The following is a 23,338-nucleotide window of genomic DNA, read 5'->3' as shown; positions in this document are numbered from 1 at the left end:
GTGCAGGGCTGGGAGGTGGAGTTGGTGATGCTTGTGGATCCCTTTCATCTGAGGATATTCTGTGATAAGTAGTATGATTACAGGCTACATCCTATGTAGTGGAGTTATGTTAGTGGCCAAGTAGGCTTAGGTATGTACTTCACTTCTTTTTTGGAACTCCTTCTTTGACAAGCACTCTGTACTTTACTAAAATGCAATTCTAGCATTTATTCATTAAACGTGGAATCACTAATAGGGTGCAAAAGAAGAGTGCTTTAAAATGTGCCAGTCTGACCCACTTACTTTTAAAAACAGAGTAAACCTTATGTATCTTAAAACAGAGATAATGATTTGCATGCACACACAGTTTACATCATGATTCTAAGGAGCACAGGGAAAGCATGACCAAGATGCAGAAAGTGCACCAAATGTACTGGAATTAGAGTTTTAAAAAATACTCAATTTTTATATTGTGAGATCAGCATACTTTGATACACGGGATGTATATAAAATTAATCATTCTTAGATACCCAAATGTGGGTTGGAGCCTTAGAAAGTAATTTTAGATTGGTATTTTCCTTTTTTTAGTTTGGTATTGTCCTTTTTGTTCTTTGCTGTAGGAAACGACTAATCTTCAATCATGCTGTTGTGTGCAAGAAAATGTCCTTTTTATTTAAGAAAACGTAAAGAAGGTTTAAAAGGAAAAAAAAAATCAAGTATATTTCAATCACTGCTTCACATTCTGTGGGCTTGTTAAATTATAAGGACAAAGCACAAAACTTAACAAATCTAAACACCTCCTGTCTGTAGTCAGATTGTGTCTTGTACTGTCCCATACATCACAGCAGTGATAATAGAAGGAGTACTTTGAGCTGGAATTACCATGTTTCTTTCAAAGCAGGAAGCTTAGACAACATTATTAGAAGTATTGTTAGGTGATCGTTCTCTTTCTCTATGATTGATCATTGTGTTTTCTTTCACTCCATAAGATTAATGTTGTTTTGCGTTGTTTTTAGAGATGATAATGAATGACTTTTATAGATGAATAATATCTTGTAACAGCCTACTTTGATGTTCCATTATTTTCAAAGTCTTAAACATGTTTCCTCAGGATATTCCTGTATTTTCAACCCAGAAAACTTCTTCCTGCCTCTAATAATATGTAAAGTTGAAAATGTCTACATAAGAATCTTGTTTTATTTAATGTGTTTTGAGTATTAACACTTCTGAGTAGGGAGTTAGTTTTTCAAGAAAAAATACACCTCACCTGCAATAAAGATGTTTTTCAAAGTTGGGGTATTTACATATCAACACCTTTTTACTTCTTTTTTCTGAAAGTCAAAAGAACAATCAAAAACTGGCTGAAAGCTGAGCAAGTGATGCATTATTGTGCTGAAAACAAGAAAGATGTTCTCTGAGGCTCTCAGTTTGTGAACTGAGAGCTCACAAAAAACTAGCAAGACTTAATGGAGTTGGCTGCCCCTTGTTCTTCTTAATCTGCTGAAATGAAATGCAATTTGAAGGATATTTAAGGTTTTGCTAACATTAAATTGCTGTGTGAGTAGTTGCTGATGTCGTGTTGCCCCAGTGGTATTAGACAAATATAAAGGGAAGGCAAAGGCAGCATTTCCCTGCAAGAGGGATGAATGCACACAGCAAGGTAAATGTTCAAGTGCACGTGTGCTGATTGCAGTAGGGTTATGGATCAAGTTTAATTAAGTTTTCTGCAGGGATCTAAGAGACTCATCCTATCTTTAGCATTGCTGTACTTTTCCTAAAACATCTTCACTTGCCTACAAACTTGTAACTGTGTTGTGTTGAATCAATATAGTATTTTATTTTGAACTGTAAATGGACTTTTGAGTTGTTTTGACTGGGATTTTTTAGCAGGATGCCATGGAATGAGTACATAGGAGTGAGACAATTCAGTTGCTTTTGCTACTCTCAGATTATCTAATTTAACATAATTGCTTCTTAAGGCTTTCTTAATTTTTTTTTACTAACTGTAAATTGGTTTGGGATTTTTTTTAACTTTTTTCAACAGGATGTCTGGTAAAGTTCTGTGCACCAATACTGGCTACTTCCAAGGCACAGCAACTCTTGTTTCGCATTGTGGATTGCTTACTGCTGCCACACTCTGTGCTCCAGCAGGACAAGGAGCTGCCTGTGGCCTTGCTGTCTGCCATTCAGGAAAGCCTGCCTCTCTATCTCCAGGTAAATATCTCAGTTCTATTATCAGCACACAAATGAATCTTCAGGAAAATATTAATTTTGCAGAGGATTTTTTCTTTTTCCTTAGTCAACAAGCATTGACTGAATTTACTGAAGCAGTAAGAGAAATTTTTTTCTTCTTATAGAAGTGAAAGGAAAATTGCCCCCATTTGGCTTTCCTCATTGCAGGCAGCTGTGCTGTGGTACATTTTAGAGCTTCTGGTCTCATCACTGCATATGGAAAACATTTAGCCAACCTGCTGGTTACACTGGTCTCCAGTGTGACAGATTTCTCAAACAGTGCATCAAGTAATCATAATATGGAGTGAGAAAATTGTTAAGATGACAGAACAAATATTTTAAATCATCCTTGACTTGGCTAACTGTAGATAGTTATAAATGACTTACCCCTTTTTTTGTTGCTCTTGGGAACAAAAGAAAATCCTTGGTGTATCATGCCACTGGTTTGTCTTAATACTCGGAGAATATGTTTTGCTAAATCAGGTTCCTGCTGCTTTGGATTGCATGACTAAAGCCTTCTTCCCTATTATTTGTCCTACTCCTCTCTCAGTTACCCTGTCACACTTGAAACTCTGTAAGGCTTGTTGATGCTGTAGGAAGACACTAATTTCTGCTGGTGAGAAAGAGAAAAGACTATATTTTGAAAATAAATAAGTTGACATGTTTCCCTTGTAAATCTTTGTGTCTATTTTGCTTACCATTTTCCCTTCTCTCTCAGTCTTCATTTTGACTGAAGTCTTAACTCACTACTTTGCAGGATTGCATTGTGAAACAATGCAGTGGTGACATTGTAAACATCACTGGAATTTATTAGTTTCAAAAGCAGCTCATTGTGATCAAAGGCATGTCATAGGGAAGTGAATATGGTTGTGCAATGCTCTGCACAGTGTTTTGCTTTATTGCTTTGTAGGTATTTTCATAAGCTGTGTACATGTAGGGCCATCTGGACAATGGTATTAGCATGGACTGTGAGTGTCTGTTTGCTAATTTGGTATTTCTCTTGTAGAGCCAGTTTCTCTGGAGCCTGCAGAGACAGATGTAGCCTTCAGATGAAACCACTTGAGTTGGTTTTGAAGTCTTGAGTGTTGTGTACCCTTGTTTCCTGTTTTATTTGCCAGTTTCTGACTTCCAGACCTCACTTTTGTACTCTTCATCAGTCTGCTGCATTGTCCATGTGCTTTCCAGCTATGCTAGATGATCTTGTGTGACAAAATATTTTAGACAAACACTGCTTCTAGAAAACAAGTAATTCTTTAATTTGATAAACACTTCTGAGGAGTTATTTTTCCTGTTTCAATATGACACTTTTTGTATTTTATTAATTTTTTGTTCGTCTTTGCAAGGTTCCAATATTTTTAAGTGTTTGAAAATGCTTCATTTATTCAAAAATACTTCCTCCTCTTTTATGTGGAAAAGTGGGAAAATTACAATTTCGAATCAACTCAAAACAAAATATTTCAAGATCAGTTTAAAAACAACAACAAAAAACCTCTTCTGAGATCATTTGAGATTGAATGGATTCTCGGCACTCTCAGACATCTGAAGTTATTTTTTCACAGTTGGGTTAAAGTTGCATTCATTCCCTTTCACCCCAATACACATTCTCATTTAATTTGCTTTAATGATTCTGTGAATAGCAATTTGTGACTTGAGCCAAATAGTAACTTGCCTCACAAAGCAAACAAAACCCAGAAACCCAAAGGGGTGTATCAGAAAGTGATAAAACAGTGTATGTGGAAGGGAAGATGGAGAAACAGAATTCTTTGGGAATAACCTCACCTTGACTTAACTAAACTGCAGGTGCAATGTGTGATGAGGCCACTCTTGGGGAGCTGCCCTGTGCCTGGTGCTCATTTGTGGGGGTAGAGCACTGCTATTTTAGGGCAGGAGCCTTAATTCACCCTAATGTTAGACAAGCATTGTTCTGTGGATCTGTCCCTGTTCATACTCCAGCTTACAACTTAATCCTTTCACAGTTATGTGAAAATAAAGAAACAGGAATTTGGAGACCATGCAAAGCATTCTCTTATACATGTGAGTTCTTTATTCATAGTCAAAGTATAAAAGCCCTTGAGTGGAATTTCTCCTCAGCAGCCTTTCCTTTTTAATTTTTGTTTCTTTAGTCTTCTGAAAAGTTCCAGGCTCCATTTTTTTTCTTCAGTTCCTACAGTGTAGGCTTTTCCTGCTTTGCTCAAAAAACCTGCTTCAGATCTCAGAAAACATTTTAGTTTTGCTAGAAATGACCTGAAAAAAAATCCCTCTTTCCAGAGTAATTTAACAGCTAATCTTAATCTGGTTTACTTGATCCATTTATTGGGTTTTAAAGGGTTTTGAGGTCAGTCCTACTAGCAGTTTATTTTACATATCCACTGATGCAACAATTTTATGAAATTCCATAGAATTCCTGAATATTTTAATCTTTTAGGACAGCATACAGAGCTCCTTCTCTCCACACTGTGTAGTTTATTACTACACAATTCATCAGAACCAATGGCTGTATTTCACCCTCCTTCACCACCCCAAACCAACAAATTTATTTGCTTCATTTTACACAAGCACACACAATTGTCAAAGGCACTAATTAAGACTGGATGTTGCATTTCTCTCTCATCAGTTCAGACTGACTGTGTTTACTTGTTATGTTTGTGCTTATATAGAACTTTGGGCTATATCTCTGCCTTTTGACAGATTTTGGGCAGCTGGTCTGGTCTCTACTGTACAGGGAGCTTATCAAGATTTTGTTTTCAAACTCAGTCACTGATACTGCCTTGCTAAAATAGCTTAGCTCTAGCAACTTTTAAGCTATTTTTTGGTTTTTTATCTTGCCTAAAGGGTTACTGTCTGGATACTATTTCTTTCACTGCACATGTGTTTTGGTAATACTTGATGACCTAAGAAAGATTTTTATTGAGATATAAAAATTGCCCTCAGATTTGTTTGAATTACTGACTTGGGAAAGTAAAGCACAAAGAATGTGAATGAGCAGCCATTTTACAATTGTATGGGACTGTTCCTAATTATCAAATAGTGAGGTATGTAAAATTTAACTGTAGGTATTTCACTACTGCAAAAAGAAGTTGTGTTGATTTGTGTGGTAGTGTATTGCTAACATCTATCATAGAAAGTTTCAGACCGATATTGCTCTTGATGGATTTCTTGGAGAATGATTTGGAAGAATTTTAGTAAATGTTTACCAGTAATATGGGAAAAGACTGAAGCAGTGCAAGAAACTTGTTTTGGAGAAGAAATATTAGTTTAAATCCATCTTGCAGAATACAGTGTGGGTGCATGGAATAAGCACTGTATACATAATGACAGGGAAGGTAAGATTTATCAGTATTAATTACTGTTTGATTTATCAGTATTAATCCAGTATTAGTCCAAATACAGAAGATTTCTTGATTTCTGTCTAAATACTGAGAATGGCAAAAGAGCTTCATTCTAGTAGTGCTTGGCCCATGCACTTCCCAGTGATTTTAATGGCTCTGTGCAGGCTCAGCATTTGTGGGAGATCAGACCTTGAAAGCCCTCCCATGAGCCACATCTGTGGTCTGATAGTTGAGCAAGCTTATTAGTACATTTTGTGAATTATAATATGTGTTTAATAGGAAGTGTACAACATTAATTGGTGGACAGCAGATTTATTCCAACAGTGGGACTTGCAGTGTAAGTCATCATTAGATAGCTTGGCATTTCTGCAGTGAATAGTTCCAGTAATCCACACTAATCGGTTCTTTGCTCTCCACAGGTGATTTACAGATACACAGATAAATCAGAAGAGGCAGCTCTGGCCACAAAAGGTTCCTGCAGTGAACACACACAGGAATCCATTGCCTTTCTGCTAAAATGAGGAGCAGATGATGTCATGCTTCTCTGCTCCCCTTAAAATGTCCTTTTTTTTTAATCTTAACCTCAGAAGATGGCTGAAGAGCATAGTTAAAGAAAAGAAAACAACTCTATCAACCCTTTAAAGTCCATCTGCTTTGTAGGGATTGTCCTGGGGCTCTGATGTGATTGATTTCAAATCTCTGGTCCAGAACTGCAGTCCAGTTGCATGTGTGTTTCTTTTTTCTCTCATTTGAACAGCAGCTTCCTTTATCTCACTTAATTACTGGTGGGATTTAAAAGAAGAAATTTCTGTGTGATTATCTTGCAATCAGATCCTTGGCCAGCACTGCCTCGGGTGTTTTGCCATTGTAGCTGGAGATTTGCACCTACTGTGCAGTGCTGGTAACTCATGCCTTGTGCCTCTTGGGATATGGTGTTGTCAGACCTTGTGCAGCTCTGTTGCTCTCTGCACTTTGTAAGGAAAAGGAAGAGTCCAAAATAAAGAACACAGTGCTGACCTAAAGTCAGTAGGCCTTTTTGTCCAAGAGAGAAATCCATGTTCTTTTCTAACTTTTGGGATGCAGATTCCAAATCAATTTATTTCAACCCAAAAAATGAAAATGCTTTTATGAAGGATCAGGCTAGGTTTGTTGGTTCACTTTGAAATTAAATTATTAGACCTGCAAAAAATTAGCATTCCCTCAGATATCTGAATTCTAATATTCTCTTTTTATTGCAACCATTTAATAAGTCTAGAATCATTCTTAAAAACAGTAACTCTTACTAGTTAATAACTGATGTCTTCTTGATACTGTGTATCATTTGTTGATCCTCAGTTCTGTCTCATTTTAGCAATTGTCATTGTTAGTTCTTCAGAGGTGCTGCCTCCTTCATGTATTCCTGCAGGTATCCTCTCTAAGGTTGTGAAGTTCTTTGTGTCCCTTTTATCCAATAAGTTAATACACTTTGTCATAGATGTCTGGGTTCTTTTAGTGTTAAAAACAGTCTAGAGTCTTAAGAGTGCCAGTTCTAATATTTGGATTATGGAGTGCATTCTGTCTTTCTGTATGAGCTTTACTGCAGAAAGCACAGGCAACTCTTCTTTATGCCTGCTGCAATATCTTACTGAAAACATCAAACACTCAAGTTTATACACTAAATAATCTGTCATCTCTAACAGTCTCTAAGTCTGCTACTTGCCAAGAAGTATCACTTGACTTCTTTTTTTAAGAATTCTGATACAGCGGCAGCTTTTTTCTACAATAATTTACTCTGTGTACACAAAAGGAGGAGAAAATCTGAAGTTTTACTCAAAGCCTCAGTTCAGAAAGTGTGTTTTTTTGTCATTGAGATTCGCCAGAATTATCAAGGAACCCCAAAAGTATGTGAGGTAAAACCCTTAAGCCAAATCTGCATTCAAGAGAGCCACCAGGTCTTCAGACATCTCATTTCTTGAAATCTCATGTTTCCTGTATTTGTTTACTGTGGAACCAAAAGTGGGAACTCAGCATTTCAAGACCCTCAGCTATGCCTCAGTCTGCTTTTTTTTTTTTTTCCCTGAATGTTTTGTCATGTTCATACAGACAGGTATAGATGAAAATGTTTTTGGGGAGTCAAGAAATGGGTTTTTTTGAATTTAATACAAAAAGCAACAGAAATTCACCTTTTCCATAGCTGGGGAGCAAAAACAGCTTGACTTGATCTGTTCATTCCTATATCAGGGGCATTAGTTTACCTCAGCAACCATAAATATTCAGACAGATACTCTTCCTACCAAAACCAGAGTCTGGATTGCAATGCTAATGGAAATTTGAAGTACTGTTGAAATTGCTGTCTAGGGAGCTCTGTGCTTGACCTTGTTTTACACAATTATTCTTGTTGGACAAAACTATTGTGAAAACTGAGTTCTCAAGAGGCTTCTGTTTGTGCTGCTGACTGTGACCCTTGAGATAGGAGATCACTGGACCTTTTTATTTTTTTCTTAGTGATTTGTTCTTGCTCTCAGTAATCAGAGGAGGGGGAAGGAAACAAGATCTTAACTTTCTCTTATGGGAACCCATTCCAGTAAGAATACTCTTTTTTTCAGAGATGGACCATATATATGTTCTAAAACTACAGGTGGAGTTCAGATAAGCACTTTCTGGGCAAGTACTTTCATTATAGATTTTTCTCTGGATCAATATAGCTTATATTGGATAAATCACAGCAGTTTTAGCCTTATCTTAAACAGAGTTTAAAACCTCCTCTAAATCCCTTATAAATGGTGCTTAATTTACCCTAATTTGTTCATACTATGAGCAAATCTTTTCTTGTTGGAGCTCAATTCTAAGTGCTCATTTTTCTGCTGTAGCATTTATACAAAAATTTCACACAATCCTTTACAAGCAGATGAGGTTTTTATTCTTCCTGTCCCATCTTAAATCTTACCTGATTAACATACTTTGTTAGATCATGTACAGGATGGAAAACAGAAATGAGAAGCTTTTGGGTGCAGAAGTGCCACAGTTTTATTTTGAATTTGAAGGGGAGCTTGCATGTCCCAAAGGTTATCTTCCAATATATTAGTCTAGTGAAAGATTTTTCTCTGCTTTGTAAGCCTGGCCTGCTTCTGTCTTCATTTGCAGATCATCATGTCTGCAGCAAATCAGCGATGCTTATTTGTCTGGCATAGTTACTGTGTGCAGCAGTTTACACAGCATGTAGTGAGTGTTTACCATACAGTTGTTAAAGATTTATTCAACTGTATTGCTAAATTTTATTTAATTCCTCACTTTCTAAAATTTTCTTCCACAGGGCCTGTCCTTCATATGTTGTCAGTCCCAAACCCAGGGTGCCTATTTAAACCAACTCCTTGGGAGCATCATTCGCCATTACTTTGGACGATTCCTGCCTTCGTCCCCGGCCGTGCCCGGTGCTGGGCAGCATCCCCTGCTCGCTGCCTTGGGCAGCTCCATCAGCGCCCCCCAGCTGCTCCGCCTCCGCAGGACCACCCTGCAGGTCCTCAGGTGAGGAGCAGTGGGTATAAATCATCACTCTCTCAGGCCTCAGATTCACATTTCACAAACAGCTCATGAGCTCAGGCCTCTGCTTTCCTCTCAGCTGATGGTGCGGCTCTTGGAAGAGCCTGGGAGTTGCTGGGCAGGGAGCAAAGGAAGAAGAGTGTTTATATATCAGAAGAGTAAAATCAGAAAGATTTATGAGAGATTAATTAAGGATAAAAGTCCTAGACCACAACAAAAAATATTGCAGGTCACGTGAAATACAAATCCTTTTCTAATTATGCTCCAATGGACATCATCACACGTGTGTCTCAAGCTGTATTTAGGGGTACAGAGTTGTAGTGCTGAGAGCTGCCACAGTTAGCTGTGCATGGGAGACCTTGTTGCTCTCTAAGTGTCAGGGCATGCACAGGTGTGCCAGCTGCCCAGGGGACATGGAAAACTGGGAAGAGGAAGACAGAGAGGCAGGAGAGGGTGATTGATCACTGCACTGTCACCACTCGCATGATGTCAACAGCAGCTACAAATCTCTGTTCCTGCTGCTGAGAGGCTGACACTTGGTTTTATGTACTGCAGAGTAGTGAACAATCTGTACTTTTTTTCTGTGTTGGGAAAGGATTTAAACCCCCTCAAATACAGGCCTATATCCATGGTAATTGGATCTTTATTTGTTGAAGAGTGGGTATACATGTTGATCAGAAAAATGTCAGTGCTAATCTTGGGTAAATATGAGAGGAAATCCTGTAAGTAAAGCTTGTATTATCACCTATTAAGGGAGTCAATTAAGATTTCACAATCTTAGTTCTGACATGTTTTTGGATACCCAAACTTTGTCATCTTATTAAAGTTATTTTTGAATGTGTGCATGCATGTGTGAACATGGGGATTAAGAGTGGAAAGTTCTGAAGGTGTAATGGCACTTGGGGATCTTTAAGATGTGAAACATTCCTTAGTGATCTGGGAAGAATGTGTTAGAACTGAGCAGCACTCTGGTTTGCAAAGTGCTGGGTGGTCATGAGGCAGTCATGAGGTCTGTACACAAATGGGTGCAGTTTGTTCACCACTTTGCCATATGAAAGCAATGAATGTATTGCTGCTGCAGAGGGGAAGGGAAACTCCATCAGGATTGTATTACCCAGCTCACAGAGCTGTTGTAGTGGAAGAACACACAAAAAAAACCTGTGGGAAATTCTCAGAGTAATTAATGAGACAGAAGATTTCAGAGTTGCTAATAATCAAGTTAGACCACATGATACAAGAACTGTGAGTGTCACAGCTTTCATTGGCCAAGTCACACCAGTGCTCTGAAGCAGTGCAATGAAGTACACAGAGCTCTGAAAGTCACATTTCATTTGAAAGTTGTAGAAACACTCTTTACTGAGCTTTTAATAAGGATGCTGGTTTTTATCTGATGCATTGTTCAGCCAACATATGTGCCTTGTTTGAGTAGGTAACAGTACCTAATATTAAATATCTTAAAATGGTTTTTTGAAGGTTCTGGGAGTGCTCTTGCTGACTGATGAATAAATGCTGTGTTCTCTTTCACCTGCAAAACCTTTTGTCTTCAGATTCCATTAATTTGTGGTGCCAAACCAACAGTAGTTCATATTCTTGTATTCTTTCGTGGAAAATGAACAAATCAATGTGTTAAAATTGGAACACTCCATGTGTGTGATGTTAAAATTTGCTCTTGTTGCAGATTGACAGGTCACCTTTTATCCTTGTGCCAGATTTTATATTGGAGATGTTTGTGTTAATTCTGACAGAACAAAATCAGTCACTGGCTGTCCTGTTACAACATACTGTTTATAAAAATCAAATAACAGTACCAGTGTAACAGCAGAGCTGTTACCACAAGTATGCTTGTGAGTTTGCAAAAGCACATAAAGCTAAATAATGTAATTAAATAACAGCTGTATTATGCATGTTGATTTAGGATTTTAGAATCTTCATTCCTTCATGAATTCAATTATATTATGAAGCTACCTTTGTATTTAGCTTTTAATAGTCACACTTGGGTTTTAAACTGTAATTATGATGGCTCTTATTTCTCACTCCTCTCTGAACAGAAGAGTCAGAAGATATCACTGTTCTCTGACAAACTGGGAGTCATTGCTACGACTAAGATAAATAGAAGCCATTATTTAAGCCTAGATAAAGATAGAAATCTATGTAATAGGCCTCCTGCTGAAATATCACAGTTATTTTAAGGTATATGGTGCTTGCATTACATGGAAAAAAACCCCAAATCATAGACTTTGTTCTGGCTTGCTTTGTCTTCCCAGGGAATACTACCTGCAGTTCAGAGGGCATGCTCCACCTCCTCGCTTGGCCTCTGTTCTTGCTTTCATTCTTGAAGTACTTCAGAGAACCCAGAGCACTGAACTGTGTGACACAGACTTGGTTCTCCCAGCTGTGTTGAAGTGCTTGGTGCTGGTTAATGAGCTGCAAGGTGAGCTGTTTGTTTGCTTTAAGTACATCTCTCCACGCCTGCAAGATTTCTGCACTGCTGAGCATCCTTCATCCTGGTATTTAAGACTCTCAGATGAGGTGAATAAAACAATCTGGCCAGATAAACTGGACGAGGCTTTTTTTTTCATTAACTGGTCTGGGACTTCTGCCTCTCAGGCAGAGAAATCCTGCCTCATTTAACTCTCTAATGAACTAGTCAGCTTCTCAGGAATCTGAAGGCATTTCCTGTTTTCCCTATCCTTCCCATATAATCTCCTCCATTAGCAATTGTGGAACTTTTCTTCCACCTAAAGTTTTGAGACCAAATAAGACTAGTTATGTTCTCCCCTAGAGGCATTATAAATGGATTAAAAGTAGCATGTTGCTCTCTGAAGTTATCTTTGAGTCTTCTTTCTTCTTTTAGCATGGTTTGTTTTGTAGCAAGAACATCTTTATTTTTAGGTACTTACAGAATGAAGCACTCTTTTCACCCCACATTGTATAATGAATGTACCTGAGCTCAAAATTTCCATTTCTTGCTGCTGGAGAGGCATTAAGCAAAATTTGGATTCACCTCTGACTTCTCCTGGGAATTTTCTCTGATAAAGTACTGTTTGATTCTGGTCTGTAATAGTTTCAGGGACAAGATGTGCTTAAGAAATTGACTCAGCCATCACCAATTTTCTTCCCCCTTTTGCCATCAAAGCCATATCTGCTAAAAGCTGAGCACTCACCTTGCAATGAGCTAGAAGTCCTGGGCTGCTGTAGCCACCAGCTCCCTGCCTGCCTGGACAGGGCTCTGCCACTCCCTTCCAGAAAAGTCCTTGCAGCCCAGTTCCACCTTTATAAAGGAAGAGCTGCATCTTGCAACTTGGGTGTTTATTTGGAAACAATTATTGAGAAAATAGTGGGAGAGGTTGTTGGGGTTTTTAGGGTTTTTTTCCCTTAAAAAAAGAGTTAGGGTGCATTTCAGAACAATCTGCACCACTGAAATTACAGAGTAGATCCACACAGCTTTGAGCAGAATATAATGCTGTGACTACCTATCTTTTGAATCAAATAGGAGTGTTTAAAGAATATAAACAGAACTTAGATTTAAATAAAACCTCTATTTCCTCTAAATGTATATCTCTTGGCTTTAACTTAAAAAAACCATAGTGTATTTAAAAATCTGTTTAAAGGATAATGGTGGTGAAAATAAGACTTTTGCATAAACCCGTGACTCATTCTGTTCTTTATAGCCAATCTAACTAAGTGCTCTCACAATCATTTCACTTGCATCAAAGAAATATTAAACCTTTTTTGTTCTCATTTAAAATGTTTTGTCTTCATGAAAGACATCCTCCAGATGGCCAGTTCAAGAGCTCTGTGTGAATCCTGTGATTTTTCTTTTGCAGTTAAAAAAATATCTACAGACATTGTACAGTACATGGTAGAAGGCTGCCAAGCAGGGTCAGGAGGAGAACATGCCACCCAGCTGACTTCTGTATTTAGGTAACCAGAAAATATGCCAACTGGCAACAAAGCTGCTGCAAGCCAATTGACAGCAAACATGTTTTCTTAAAATAACTAATTATCCTAACATGCTGCATTGTTGCTTGTTTATGGTATTTTAGTAATGGTACTTTTGGCACTGGATTTGAGCACAGCTTTGCCAAAAAGCCAGAGCAGAAAAAGAGAAGTGAGAGGCATACCTGCTTCCTCATGGATGAGGTACTATTTTGAGAGGCATATAGTTTTTCCTGCAATGGGAAAAACTCCTCAGGAATGCTGATGGTGCTGTGAAAGATGTGTGTTCTGAATTTGAAGTGCAGCTAAAATTCACATAACAAGCTTAACTTTTTTTTATTAGATTTTGTGACAATAACAGATTATTATAATGTAAATTATCCTTATTTCATAGCTGTACAAAATGAATCCTGTGTCTTGCATGGATACAGTAGCAGAGCTGCATGGCCTGGCACTCACAGACATTCTGCAAACCTTAAGCACTGCTGCTGTATCGGGCTAGGTCTAGGTGAAAGCCTTGAGAGAGACTCACTGAAAAAAGAATTGGTGTTTGTGGGAATGCCAGTCTATATCTGATACATCAGTTTCATGGGATGTGTCATCCCTAGGGTGCTAATTTTGATTTGAATGTAATCTGTGAGCCTTGAAGTCCTCAGGTCCTCAGGATGGCAAATGGATGTGCTTCCATCTAATGATGTGCCCTATTTAAGATCCAGAGGAGCTTTATAAGAAATGCCAACATTGTTTCTGCAAATTTGAATCTAAAACTCTTGTTTTGTTAGTCTTTTTATTACAATTATTATTTACTAAATAAGAAATGTATGGTTTAGTTTTGCATTCACACACATTAGGAACAAGGCAGTCCTGGTGAAACAGCAGCAGAATCTGCCAAATTACTTGAAAATAAATGTGTGGAATTTTTAGCATTAGGCTTCAAAACCATCCTTTGTTTAGAGAAAGTATTCCAGGTAGAGTATTCCAGTGTAACAAAGTGAAAACTGCTATGCAGCCAGATTGTTTGTTCTGATTAGGCTGTACAGTTGTTGTTGGCATGTTCTCTGCATCTCTTTTGACCCTGCATTAAATGCCCCTGTGTACCCCAGGCAGTTCATCCAGGACTACACTGCTGTCTATGATCACCGGGTTCTCAGCATACTGGAGACAGTGGCAGTCTTGGATCAGACTTTAGTTACCAGCCTGATTCCCACAATCACACAGTCTCTGAAGGATTCTGAGCACAAACAAGGCCTTGGAAGAAATGCTGCACAGAGGTTTGGTTTTCATTTAATACTATTTTTGACAATGACTAGTAGAGGATTATTCTGTTGAAAGAAAGCAGTCGTAAGACAGCAGCACAGACACCCAAAAATGAGTTATTTTTAAGTGTTTTCAGCCAGAAATCTCCCTTAACTCAAGCCTGTCATGGTTTAAAGCCATCTATATTTGCTAAATATTTCCAGAGATGTTTTGATACTAGGGTCCACAGACCAGAGTAGAATTTTTGTCAAGCCAGGTTGTCTCTACAATGTATGTTGCAAAACAGAATTAAGAATTCCTTACTCAAACAATTTTCCTGTTAGTCCCTGTTTTAGAGGACTATGGGTCATATGTGAAATTATGCTATAATCAGGTATGGTCTGAGATGCTTGGAAAATAAATACCCCCAACTGAATATCAAGAGCTCTCTCATAATCTAAAATTAGAAGAGTTGTGGGTGTCCAGGAAAGGCTGGCTCTGATGGGCACAGCAGGCTCAGGATTCCTCTGTTTGCCCCCCAAGAACTCAGGACAGAAATATTTGACACTTGAATCCATCTGGCATTAGGAGAAAATGACAGAGGAGGGGAGCAGCTCTGCAGGGATGGTGGTGTCTGGGTGCAGATGCTGCACTGACCTTTCAGCATCTATGCAAGTAGTGCTACAGAACTCCAGGAAGCTCTGCCTGGTGGGGCACCTGAGCCAAAAGGGCTCTTCCTGTCAGTGCTGCTCACTGGAAGGCTGCCCATGACTCTCCTGTGGTCTGGGCAAGGAACTGGCCCCAGTGTTGGCATTGCTGCACATCCTGGGACTACTCAAAGGGGAGAATCCACTCATGCCTCACACTGGGCAAGTTTTGAGGTGTGTGTCAGCAGGGCCTGGGCTATAACAAGTCCAAAAGACAGAATTGTGCAAGAATAACTTATGAGACACTGAAGGGTACTCACAGGGTATCATCTTCCATTTAATGAAAAATGTATTTAATTAATTTGTAATTATATTATTCACCTTTTACTATCCACTGCCAACAACTGCATTTGCTTTTATTTAAGAGAATTTGCCCAGGATCAGCCTGAAGTACTGTTATATGTAGGATTTCCACACAACCTGCTTTTTTTCATCCTTTGATAATGTGTTTCATAGCTAAAAGTTTTGCTTGTTTTTCTTTTGCTAAATACTATTAATATAGTAACATTCATCTCATTATCTACAAAATGCTGAAAGCATGCAGGTTGTTGGAGCTTCCTGAAATACATGCTTGGAGATTACTGAAGAGCTCAATTTCCTTTATCCTCATCACTTAAGCCATACATATTAGCTAATCTGTTGTCAATGTTTTCTATTAGTAATTTGTATTTAGAATGTGCTGCATTACCCAGCAGCCTGAGGTGTTCCACAAGCATTTTATTGTAAGAACACTAATTTTCTCTCTTCAAGAACACCTGATTTTCTCTCTTCGGTCCTAGACTCTAAATAACATGATATTAACATATTCAGTGCAATTACTGTAGACAATAAAGTGCAAATCTGTATCTATAAAAGAAGTAAGGTGTTCAGAATTTGCATCAAATGCTTATAGTGGTGATGTCCAGTGTTGTAATTGCAAGGAACTAGTATGAGAACTGCAGTTTTGTTTGCTCAAGTTAATATTTCATGACAAAAATCTATAATTAGAAAAGACCTAAATGTCAGAGGCAGTGCTTTAATAATAATTACATTGTTTGGGTTGGAGAGTATTAGAATGAACTTAAGGTGAAAAGTCTCATCAACACATATGCACTCTTCTGGCAAATCCAGTTGAGTGACAGTTCCCTTCTGAATTCCAGGTTTATTTTAACAGTCATTGTCCTTGGTTGAGGATGGTGGTCGGAATCTGGTTCAGTGCTTGGGCTGCACCCAAGTGTGAGGGGCTCCCATCACTGCGCTGTGGTGAGAGTCCCAGGGATTGCTTAGGCAGAAATGAGAGAGCAAACATCATCAAAGCTGAATGCTAATATCATCCAGGCCTTGGAAACTCCACGTTTTTAAATAAGGAACTTGTATTTCAGAGCAGTTTACTAAACAATTAGGCTTCTAAGGAGCTCCACTACACTTCTAGCTGTAAACAGTGCAGTCCCTATTCTTCCTCTGATCTGGCCATGCTAAAGAGTCACAGCAAAAAAGCAGCTGAATAGGTGGGGGGACATTAAACTGTTTTAATATCTCAATATCTAAACAATGTGTTTGGGAATTACACACTTTTACTCCTAGGATGTGTGAGATTATTAAAGTAACATGTTATATGTTTTGGTTTTTTTCCCCCCAACAGAGAAGCGTATAAGAGACTCTTATCTCACCTTGCAGAGGCTGGACAAAATGAGATACAAAAACTGGAAAATGAGACAGATCAGTAATGTGCTGGTTATTAATCCTTTCCTCTTGGACATTATGACATTGTTGGTACCTAAAACTACAGACTACAACAAGAACTGCAGACTACAACAAGAACTAGACAAGCTCTTTATCTTTACAATGGAAATACATGTATCAATTTTTGTGGTTGTTCCCCATTTTCCCCCCAATTTATGTATTAATTGAAAAAAAAAACCTTTGGTATTTTATTATTGTAATGCATTTGAAGATTGACTCGATATCCTGATGAATAGCAATAGAAAGATTGAAAGCTAATTTCTTACAGATTCAGTATCTGTAAGAACAGAGCCTATATATTTAACATATAAGACAGAATTTCAAAGAATTTCACAACTTAGTCCATTGAATGAGACCTGTCCCTCTTAAATAGTGTACTTTTGAAAATCTTATTCAGGCTGTTCTTAAGAAAATCATAATTTTGTAATTTCTAATTTATTATTTTAGTAGAATGGGAAAAACATGTGCTCTTGAGTATTCAACTTGTTGAATGCAGTGCATTCACCAGGGGTTGTGCCAGTGTGATAAAGCTTGTGTTAAGAGAGAGTATTTTTTAATGTGTTTATGTTGCACAGAATGTATATAGCTGTCTTTAACTTTCACCTTTATTAAAACATTTCAGTATTTCATATTCCATTGTAAAACCTCTCTGTTTTCTTTGTGGGTAATATAAGAAAAGGCAGGTTTAGATTTCCTGTTCCCTTCCTTTTCAATGCTATGTTCTTAAAATTGCCTTATAATTTCCAGGGGTCCCAATGGTCTTTTAATTAGTCATGACATTATTAGTTATACACTTATACTAGGTGTGAAAGGTGGGAGGGAAAAAGAAGAGAGGACAGAGTTCTAATTGAAATACGCATCGTTTGATGATAGGCTAGTAATTATTCTTGTTTGCTGAGAAAGTTGGATCTTTCAAGTATTTTGCTGTGTTATGGGTCTTTGCAGGGTGGATCTAGCTCTGTAACTTTTTCTATATTTTTTTCTCAAAGTCCTCAGGAAACTTTCATTGATGGCTATGGTATCCACACTTCACTTCCCTCAATAATCCAAAGCTTTCTGAAAATTTCTGAAACTACTTACTGGACTTTGGAGTGGGTTAGGTTTGCCATTAATGGCCACACCAGTGAGCAGGCTCTTACTTTTAAAGTCACTCATATTTTAATTTTACAATGTTAACAGGAAGGAAAAAATTATTTTTATGTCTAATAGCTCCAGAAAAATCCCTAAAATCTTGTTCAGAGCAGCTTCCCTTTCGTTACAGTAATCTTATCAAGTCGAACTAGATAATCTTCTTGCCTAAATCAGCTATCAGTACTTCAGATAATGCAGTAACTAAAAGCCTCTTTAGGCTACTTAATAGTGCAGAACATGGAGGTTCTTTTCATTATGAAAGTAACTTATTGAACTTGCATGTAGCTTCTCATAAGCTTATGTACCTGGGAGTTTTATTCATCCCAGGGGGATTCTACTTCTGAAAAGCTTTTTTGAAAAAAATTAAAAACACCCCTCTCCAAGAGAAATTAATTGAGATGCTTTTGAAATTTGAGTCCTACCACACAGATGTCTGACTGTAGTATTACTTCCTGAAAGTAAAAACTGTGATTTTAAAGGATAGAACAGATATTACAATGAAGCACTTAATGATGTGTTTAGTAGGTTATTAAGGACATATTTAATACTATCAATAGTGGCTGGAAGTTTCTGAAAAAGCAACAGGACTTTATGTAAATGCATAGCAGCTCCTGGCACATGAGAAACTAATTTAAACAGTTTGGAAAATATCATTCTTCTTTGTCACAAAGTTAAAGCAAACAGAAACAAGACATTTTGCATCATAGTCATCAACCAGTGCCAAATGGGGGATCTGATGGGTGGTACAGACATTTGCAGATGTCACTGATAGTTCCAATAATATTAATGAGAGGACGACTTGCAGAGTACTAGTTTATGCTGACCTACCAAGCATACACCAAACAGCAGTCCAAAACCAGTGAGAAGGAATGAAGAAAATGCTGGTTTTGACTAAAATGTAGGAAAAAACCTAAAAGCTAAAAAAAAAAATCTTATTAGATGCTGTCTGTATAGAGGCTGCTTAAGGCAATAAACATTATTTAAATTAAATCTTACTATAGTATTTTACACTGAAGAGTTTGGTCTAAAAAAGGGTAGATTCAGACTGGATATATGAAAGAATTTTCTTTATTATGAGGATGGTGAAACACTGGGACAGGTTTCGCAGAGGGTTGGTAGACACTCCATCCCTGGAAATATTGAAGGTCAGGTAAGATGAGGTTCTAAGCAACCTCACTCATTTGAAGATTGCTACTCATTGCAGGGGTGTTTTACTCAGAGGATGGCAAGGGTGTCTCCCAGTATGTTGTTTAAAAATAACACTGCTTGCATGGACAAACATTTCCTGCAGCTGTAAATTCTGCAATGGGTGGTGAAAAGATCCTGACAATAAAATTGTAGCTAGAGTACCTGATTCAGAGAAATTTCATTATTCAAACCCATCTATATGATGAAAATTTTATGGTATTAAGCTGTTTTGAATGTTGTGATGGTTTAACCCCGGCCCACAGCTGCTCCCCCACCAGTGGGATGACAAAGGGTAAAAGGAATGAAACTCCTTGGTTGAGAAAAAGACAATTTAATGGGGAGGGTACAAAAGTGATAAATAGGAATGCATGAAAATAAAGCAAAGCAAGGAATAAATTCACTGCTTCCCCAGAGCAGGCAGGTGCTCAGCCATCTCCAGGACAGCATGTCCATCTCCAGCTGTGTCCCCTCCCAGCCCCCTCACCAGCATGGCACTATGAGAAGCAGAAAAGCCTTGGCTCTGTGGAAGCCCTGCTCAGCAATAACAAAAACGTCTATATGAAGATAGAGTGAAGAAAATTAACTCCACTCCAGCCAAAACTAGTAGACATATAATGAATTGCTCATAACTATAGAATCAGTGTTTGTCAGTGGAGTTTTTAAAATAAAAATTAATTTCAGTATGATTTTTCTTGCCCTCGGTCTGTGACCAGTGTCCTTTCATTTAGAAATGCTAATACTGGTGACGGGAGACCTGCCTGAAACTGAGCCATCATGAGCCTTGCCAGAATTTTCCACACTTATCTCCTTGGCCAGAGGACTGTTCCAGAATATAAGAGGACACATTTTTGTGATGTGTGTGTATATATATACTAAGCACCCTTTTTTTTCTGCAATGTATAGAATTGAGATCTAAATAGACAGTATTTAATCTTTGTATTTCCCCTATTCCAGAATTCAGGATACCAATCACCTCTGACCCATTATCACCCCTGTGATATGAAACACATGTCCAGCACATGATGAACAATGGCAGACAGAGGGAAAACTGGCTTATCTTTCCTTTAGTAACCTTAAAAAGATAGCATGAAAAAAATTACCTTCTGTTCAGAATTCACATGTGACTTCCATTAGTCCCACAAAGCTGTCCTTCTGTTTCATAAGAATTCTACATTTGTTATTGTTATTGAAGAGCAGAAACATCCTATTTTTAATTACTCTTTGCTTTAATTTTCAATGAAAAAAAAAGGGGGGAGGATATGTGTTTTGATAAAAAAGAGGTTCTGAAATAGAAAAGTTCACATCTTTTATGCTGGAATAGAGCAACAGACCCATGGAAAAAATAAGGTCCTGGCCTATGGGTTGTAATTGGACAGAAGAGGAGCTGCCAATAGCATTAACTGCTTGTTCATCTAAGGAACTTTGATAACTCTGCACTTAAATGCAATATAGTTCCCTCAGGAAACAAAAAAGAGGCTTTACTGCACTCTGGTTTTTCTTCTTTCAGAAGCTTTTTGAAAATTAGGTATGCAATGGGTATTTCCAGCTTAATCATATTTTAGAATTTTTAACTATTACTTAAAACTCAAATTCAGTGTAATCAGCCCATCTGTTAGCAACGGTTATAAAATTATGTTGAAGATTAAAAATCTGATGCAGTGTCAATATGTCCTAGCATAATTAAGCTTGTTTTATGATGAATGACTAGGATATGGCTTTTGTCTACTTGAGCAGCTTTAAAGTGATAAACCTTTTGTAAGCCTAATGTACAAAGTGCAAAGGTATGAACAGAACAAAAACAGCAACAACAAAAAAAAGCAAAAGCTCAGATCCTCTATGCATAGATGTGCTAGCTTTACAGGCCTTTGGAAATGCCAGCAGAGTAATTCCACATTACAACCAAATTCACTGCATTTCCCAGTCCATCAAACACTATCTTGGCTCTACCCTTCTCCTTGCAGAATGACACCAAAACAGGCATTAAAAATGTAAATTTGCTAAATTCATTATTTGTTTTAGAAAGGCCCAGCATGACCTGCAGAGGCACCGGTGGAAAAATTAGCACAGCATTTGCTTATATGAATTGAGAGTATTGCTAAAAATACTTACTCTGTTCTTCAGCGCTTGAAGCATTGCAACATTAACGTTTTAAGCATTTTAATTCTGGCATTACTGTGGAACTGCTATATATAATCATCTCTATTGGAAAACCATTCTTTATGTGGACACTTTATCCCTTTATAACATGTCCTTGGAAGGGGAAAAAAACTCCTCATTTTGCAAAAATAGAACTGCTTAAGTCCTTTCTACACAATCTATGTGCTAAACTTCCTGCAGTCTTCTTCCCTTACAAACACTGTCTGCAGATGAAGCGTTTTAACCTTGCCCTCTTAATTTATTCCACATTTTAATTTTCAATAAACAGATGCCGCCTCTTTTCGCGCCTGTTTCCACATTGTTCCACATTCTGCCTGGGTTGTTTCTGCATGTGTGAATATTCAATTATCTGTTTCTCCACCATTCTGCAACTGATGTACTAAATGTCTGTACAGGTTTGGGGGAGGGTAACTGGGGAAGGCAAAATTTAGATGAAAAAGAGTTACAGAAGTTTCAGCTCTTCTGAAAGTCAGTAGCTTGGCTCAAAAGCTGCTAAACTAAGAAGAAAATCATAAACTACATCTAGAAGTTAAAAGATTACAAAAACATTACTGTACAGAAGCAGAACTGCTGCACACTGGCTTATCAAATGTGAGTGTTCCTTTAGTCAGCACTTGGGTGTGAAATGCTCAAGAGACACCAAAGTGGCAGAAGAGGCTGTTAGTGCTGCTGCTGCTGCTTGTGAAGTATATATATTTATGGTGCTGCTGCTGCTTGTGAAGTATATATTTATATACTTTAATTAAAGCTATATAAAGGATGGAATATTATTCTTTATGGGTGTGGCCTGAAAAAGATCAGAGAATAGCTCTTCAGTACAGCTCTTCAAGACCTTGTGTCCCAAAAGTCTTAGCTGCAGATATAAATAGCCTTAATGTGTAAATCTAAGGAATTCAGGGCACAGAACTGCACTTTTTTTTCAAACAGGACAGTCAGTGACTGCTGCATTATTCACTGGTAAGAACACCTCTTTCCCTGAAACCGTAGTGAGTTCTCACTGGTTTCAACTTGTCCCTTTACCTTGCACACTCCTAGCTGGATAAATGACTTGTGCTGGCATCTGCTCTCCCACTGTGATGATCAGACTCTGGCAACAGAACCAGCAAGCATGGAATAATATTCTTGTTCTGGACAGCTTTAAGGCTGTGTGGAAAAACTGAGCTAAACTGTGTCAGAGGTACATACCAAAACCAGCAGGCTGGGTAGGTATGAAGGTTGGGTTCAGAATCATATGCCTGCCCAAAATAGTACAAAATTTAAAACATCACAGGTGGATCAGGAGGTCACGCACAGGATTCTGCAGCCATGGCAGTTTGAGAAGCCAGAGACATTCAATGGAAGGTTGGCAGAGTGAGGACGTGATGATTCAGAAACCTCAGCTCAGCAGGCAGCCTTTGCAGGAGTCCTGCCCAGCTGCAGGTGGCAGGTGATGCCAGCCTGGCTCTCCCATCCTTGCTCCTTCCAGCTGAGACCCCTCAGCCACAGCAGGGTGCTCTCTGTCTGCTCTTTGCATCCACACTCTTTTCTTACCTGGCAATAATTAACTGGGTTTTGCTCATCTGGCAAGGGCTATGAGGCATTTTCTGACTTCAGGTGCAGCAAAGCACCCTCCATCTGTCCTGTAGGTCCTGCAACAAAAGCAGAAAGACCCATATAGGAAAGTGTGACACAAAAACTTTAGTGACTAAGAGGCTGCTGTGAAAGACCTCTGTAATCAGTGGAGCCTGATGATTAAGAGCCAGAGCAGGATCCTGACACTAATAGGAGCATATGTGCTGTCCTGAGGCTCTGTGGCAGAGGCACCCCTAACCAATATAATGCACTTGCACAGCTGTTTGAAACTGCCATTCACAGTGCAGACAATTGGTGACAACAACCAGAGCAGTAGAAGTGTCTAAAGGGCAGAACAAACATGATAAACAACTTTCTTGCCTTTCAGACCTCGAACCAAGAGGCACATGCTGCTTTGCATAAGGAAGCTGCCCCCCTCTGCTTCTCAAACCCAGGCCACTGCTGCCACTTTCTGCTGCTGCTCAGCAGTTGTCCTGATCCATCCTAATCCCTCCCCCTGCTCTCCAGAAGCAGCAGTTTAGAAATTATTCCATAGCTACAGCTGTAGTAAGCTATGAGACCTAGGAATAAAAGTCTCCAAACTAAGCTGAGACACAGAAAACACACTTGGCACAATTGCCCAGAAGT

The 23,338-nt window shown here is 38.4% G+C and overlaps 1 protein-coding gene across 1 annotated transcript in view; it reads left to right on the top strand.

Annotated features, from left to right (window-relative positions):
* The window catches only part of MMS22L (MMS22 like, DNA repair protein), an 87,541-nt gene extending 70,234 nt beyond the window's left edge, over positions 1 to 17,307 (top strand). Inside the window, exons 20-25 of the mRNA XM_059468492.1 lie at positions 2,024 to 2,193; positions 8,833 to 9,044; positions 11,324 to 11,490; positions 12,887 to 12,983; positions 14,102 to 14,269; positions 16,563 to 17,307. Coding sequence (XP_059324475.1) covers positions 2,024 to 2,193; positions 8,833 to 9,044; positions 11,324 to 11,490; positions 12,887 to 12,983; positions 14,102 to 14,269; positions 16,563 to 16,647 — 899 coding nt within the window. The 3' untranslated portion in view covers positions 16,648 to 17,307. The remainder of the gene's footprint in view (positions 1 to 2,023; positions 2,194 to 8,832; positions 9,045 to 11,323; positions 11,491 to 12,886; positions 12,984 to 14,101; positions 14,270 to 16,562) is intronic.
* Positions 17,308 to 23,338: the final 6,031 nt, after the last annotated feature.

This window comes from Ammospiza nelsoni, chromosome 3 (assembly GCF_027579445.1).
Source record: "Ammospiza nelsoni isolate bAmmNel1 chromosome 3, bAmmNel1.pri, whole genome shotgun sequence".
In the NCBI taxonomy this organism is placed as follows: Eukaryota; Metazoa; Chordata; class Aves; order Passeriformes; family Passerellidae; genus Ammospiza; species Ammospiza nelsoni.
This window is presented reverse-complemented; position numbering and strand designations above follow the sequence as displayed.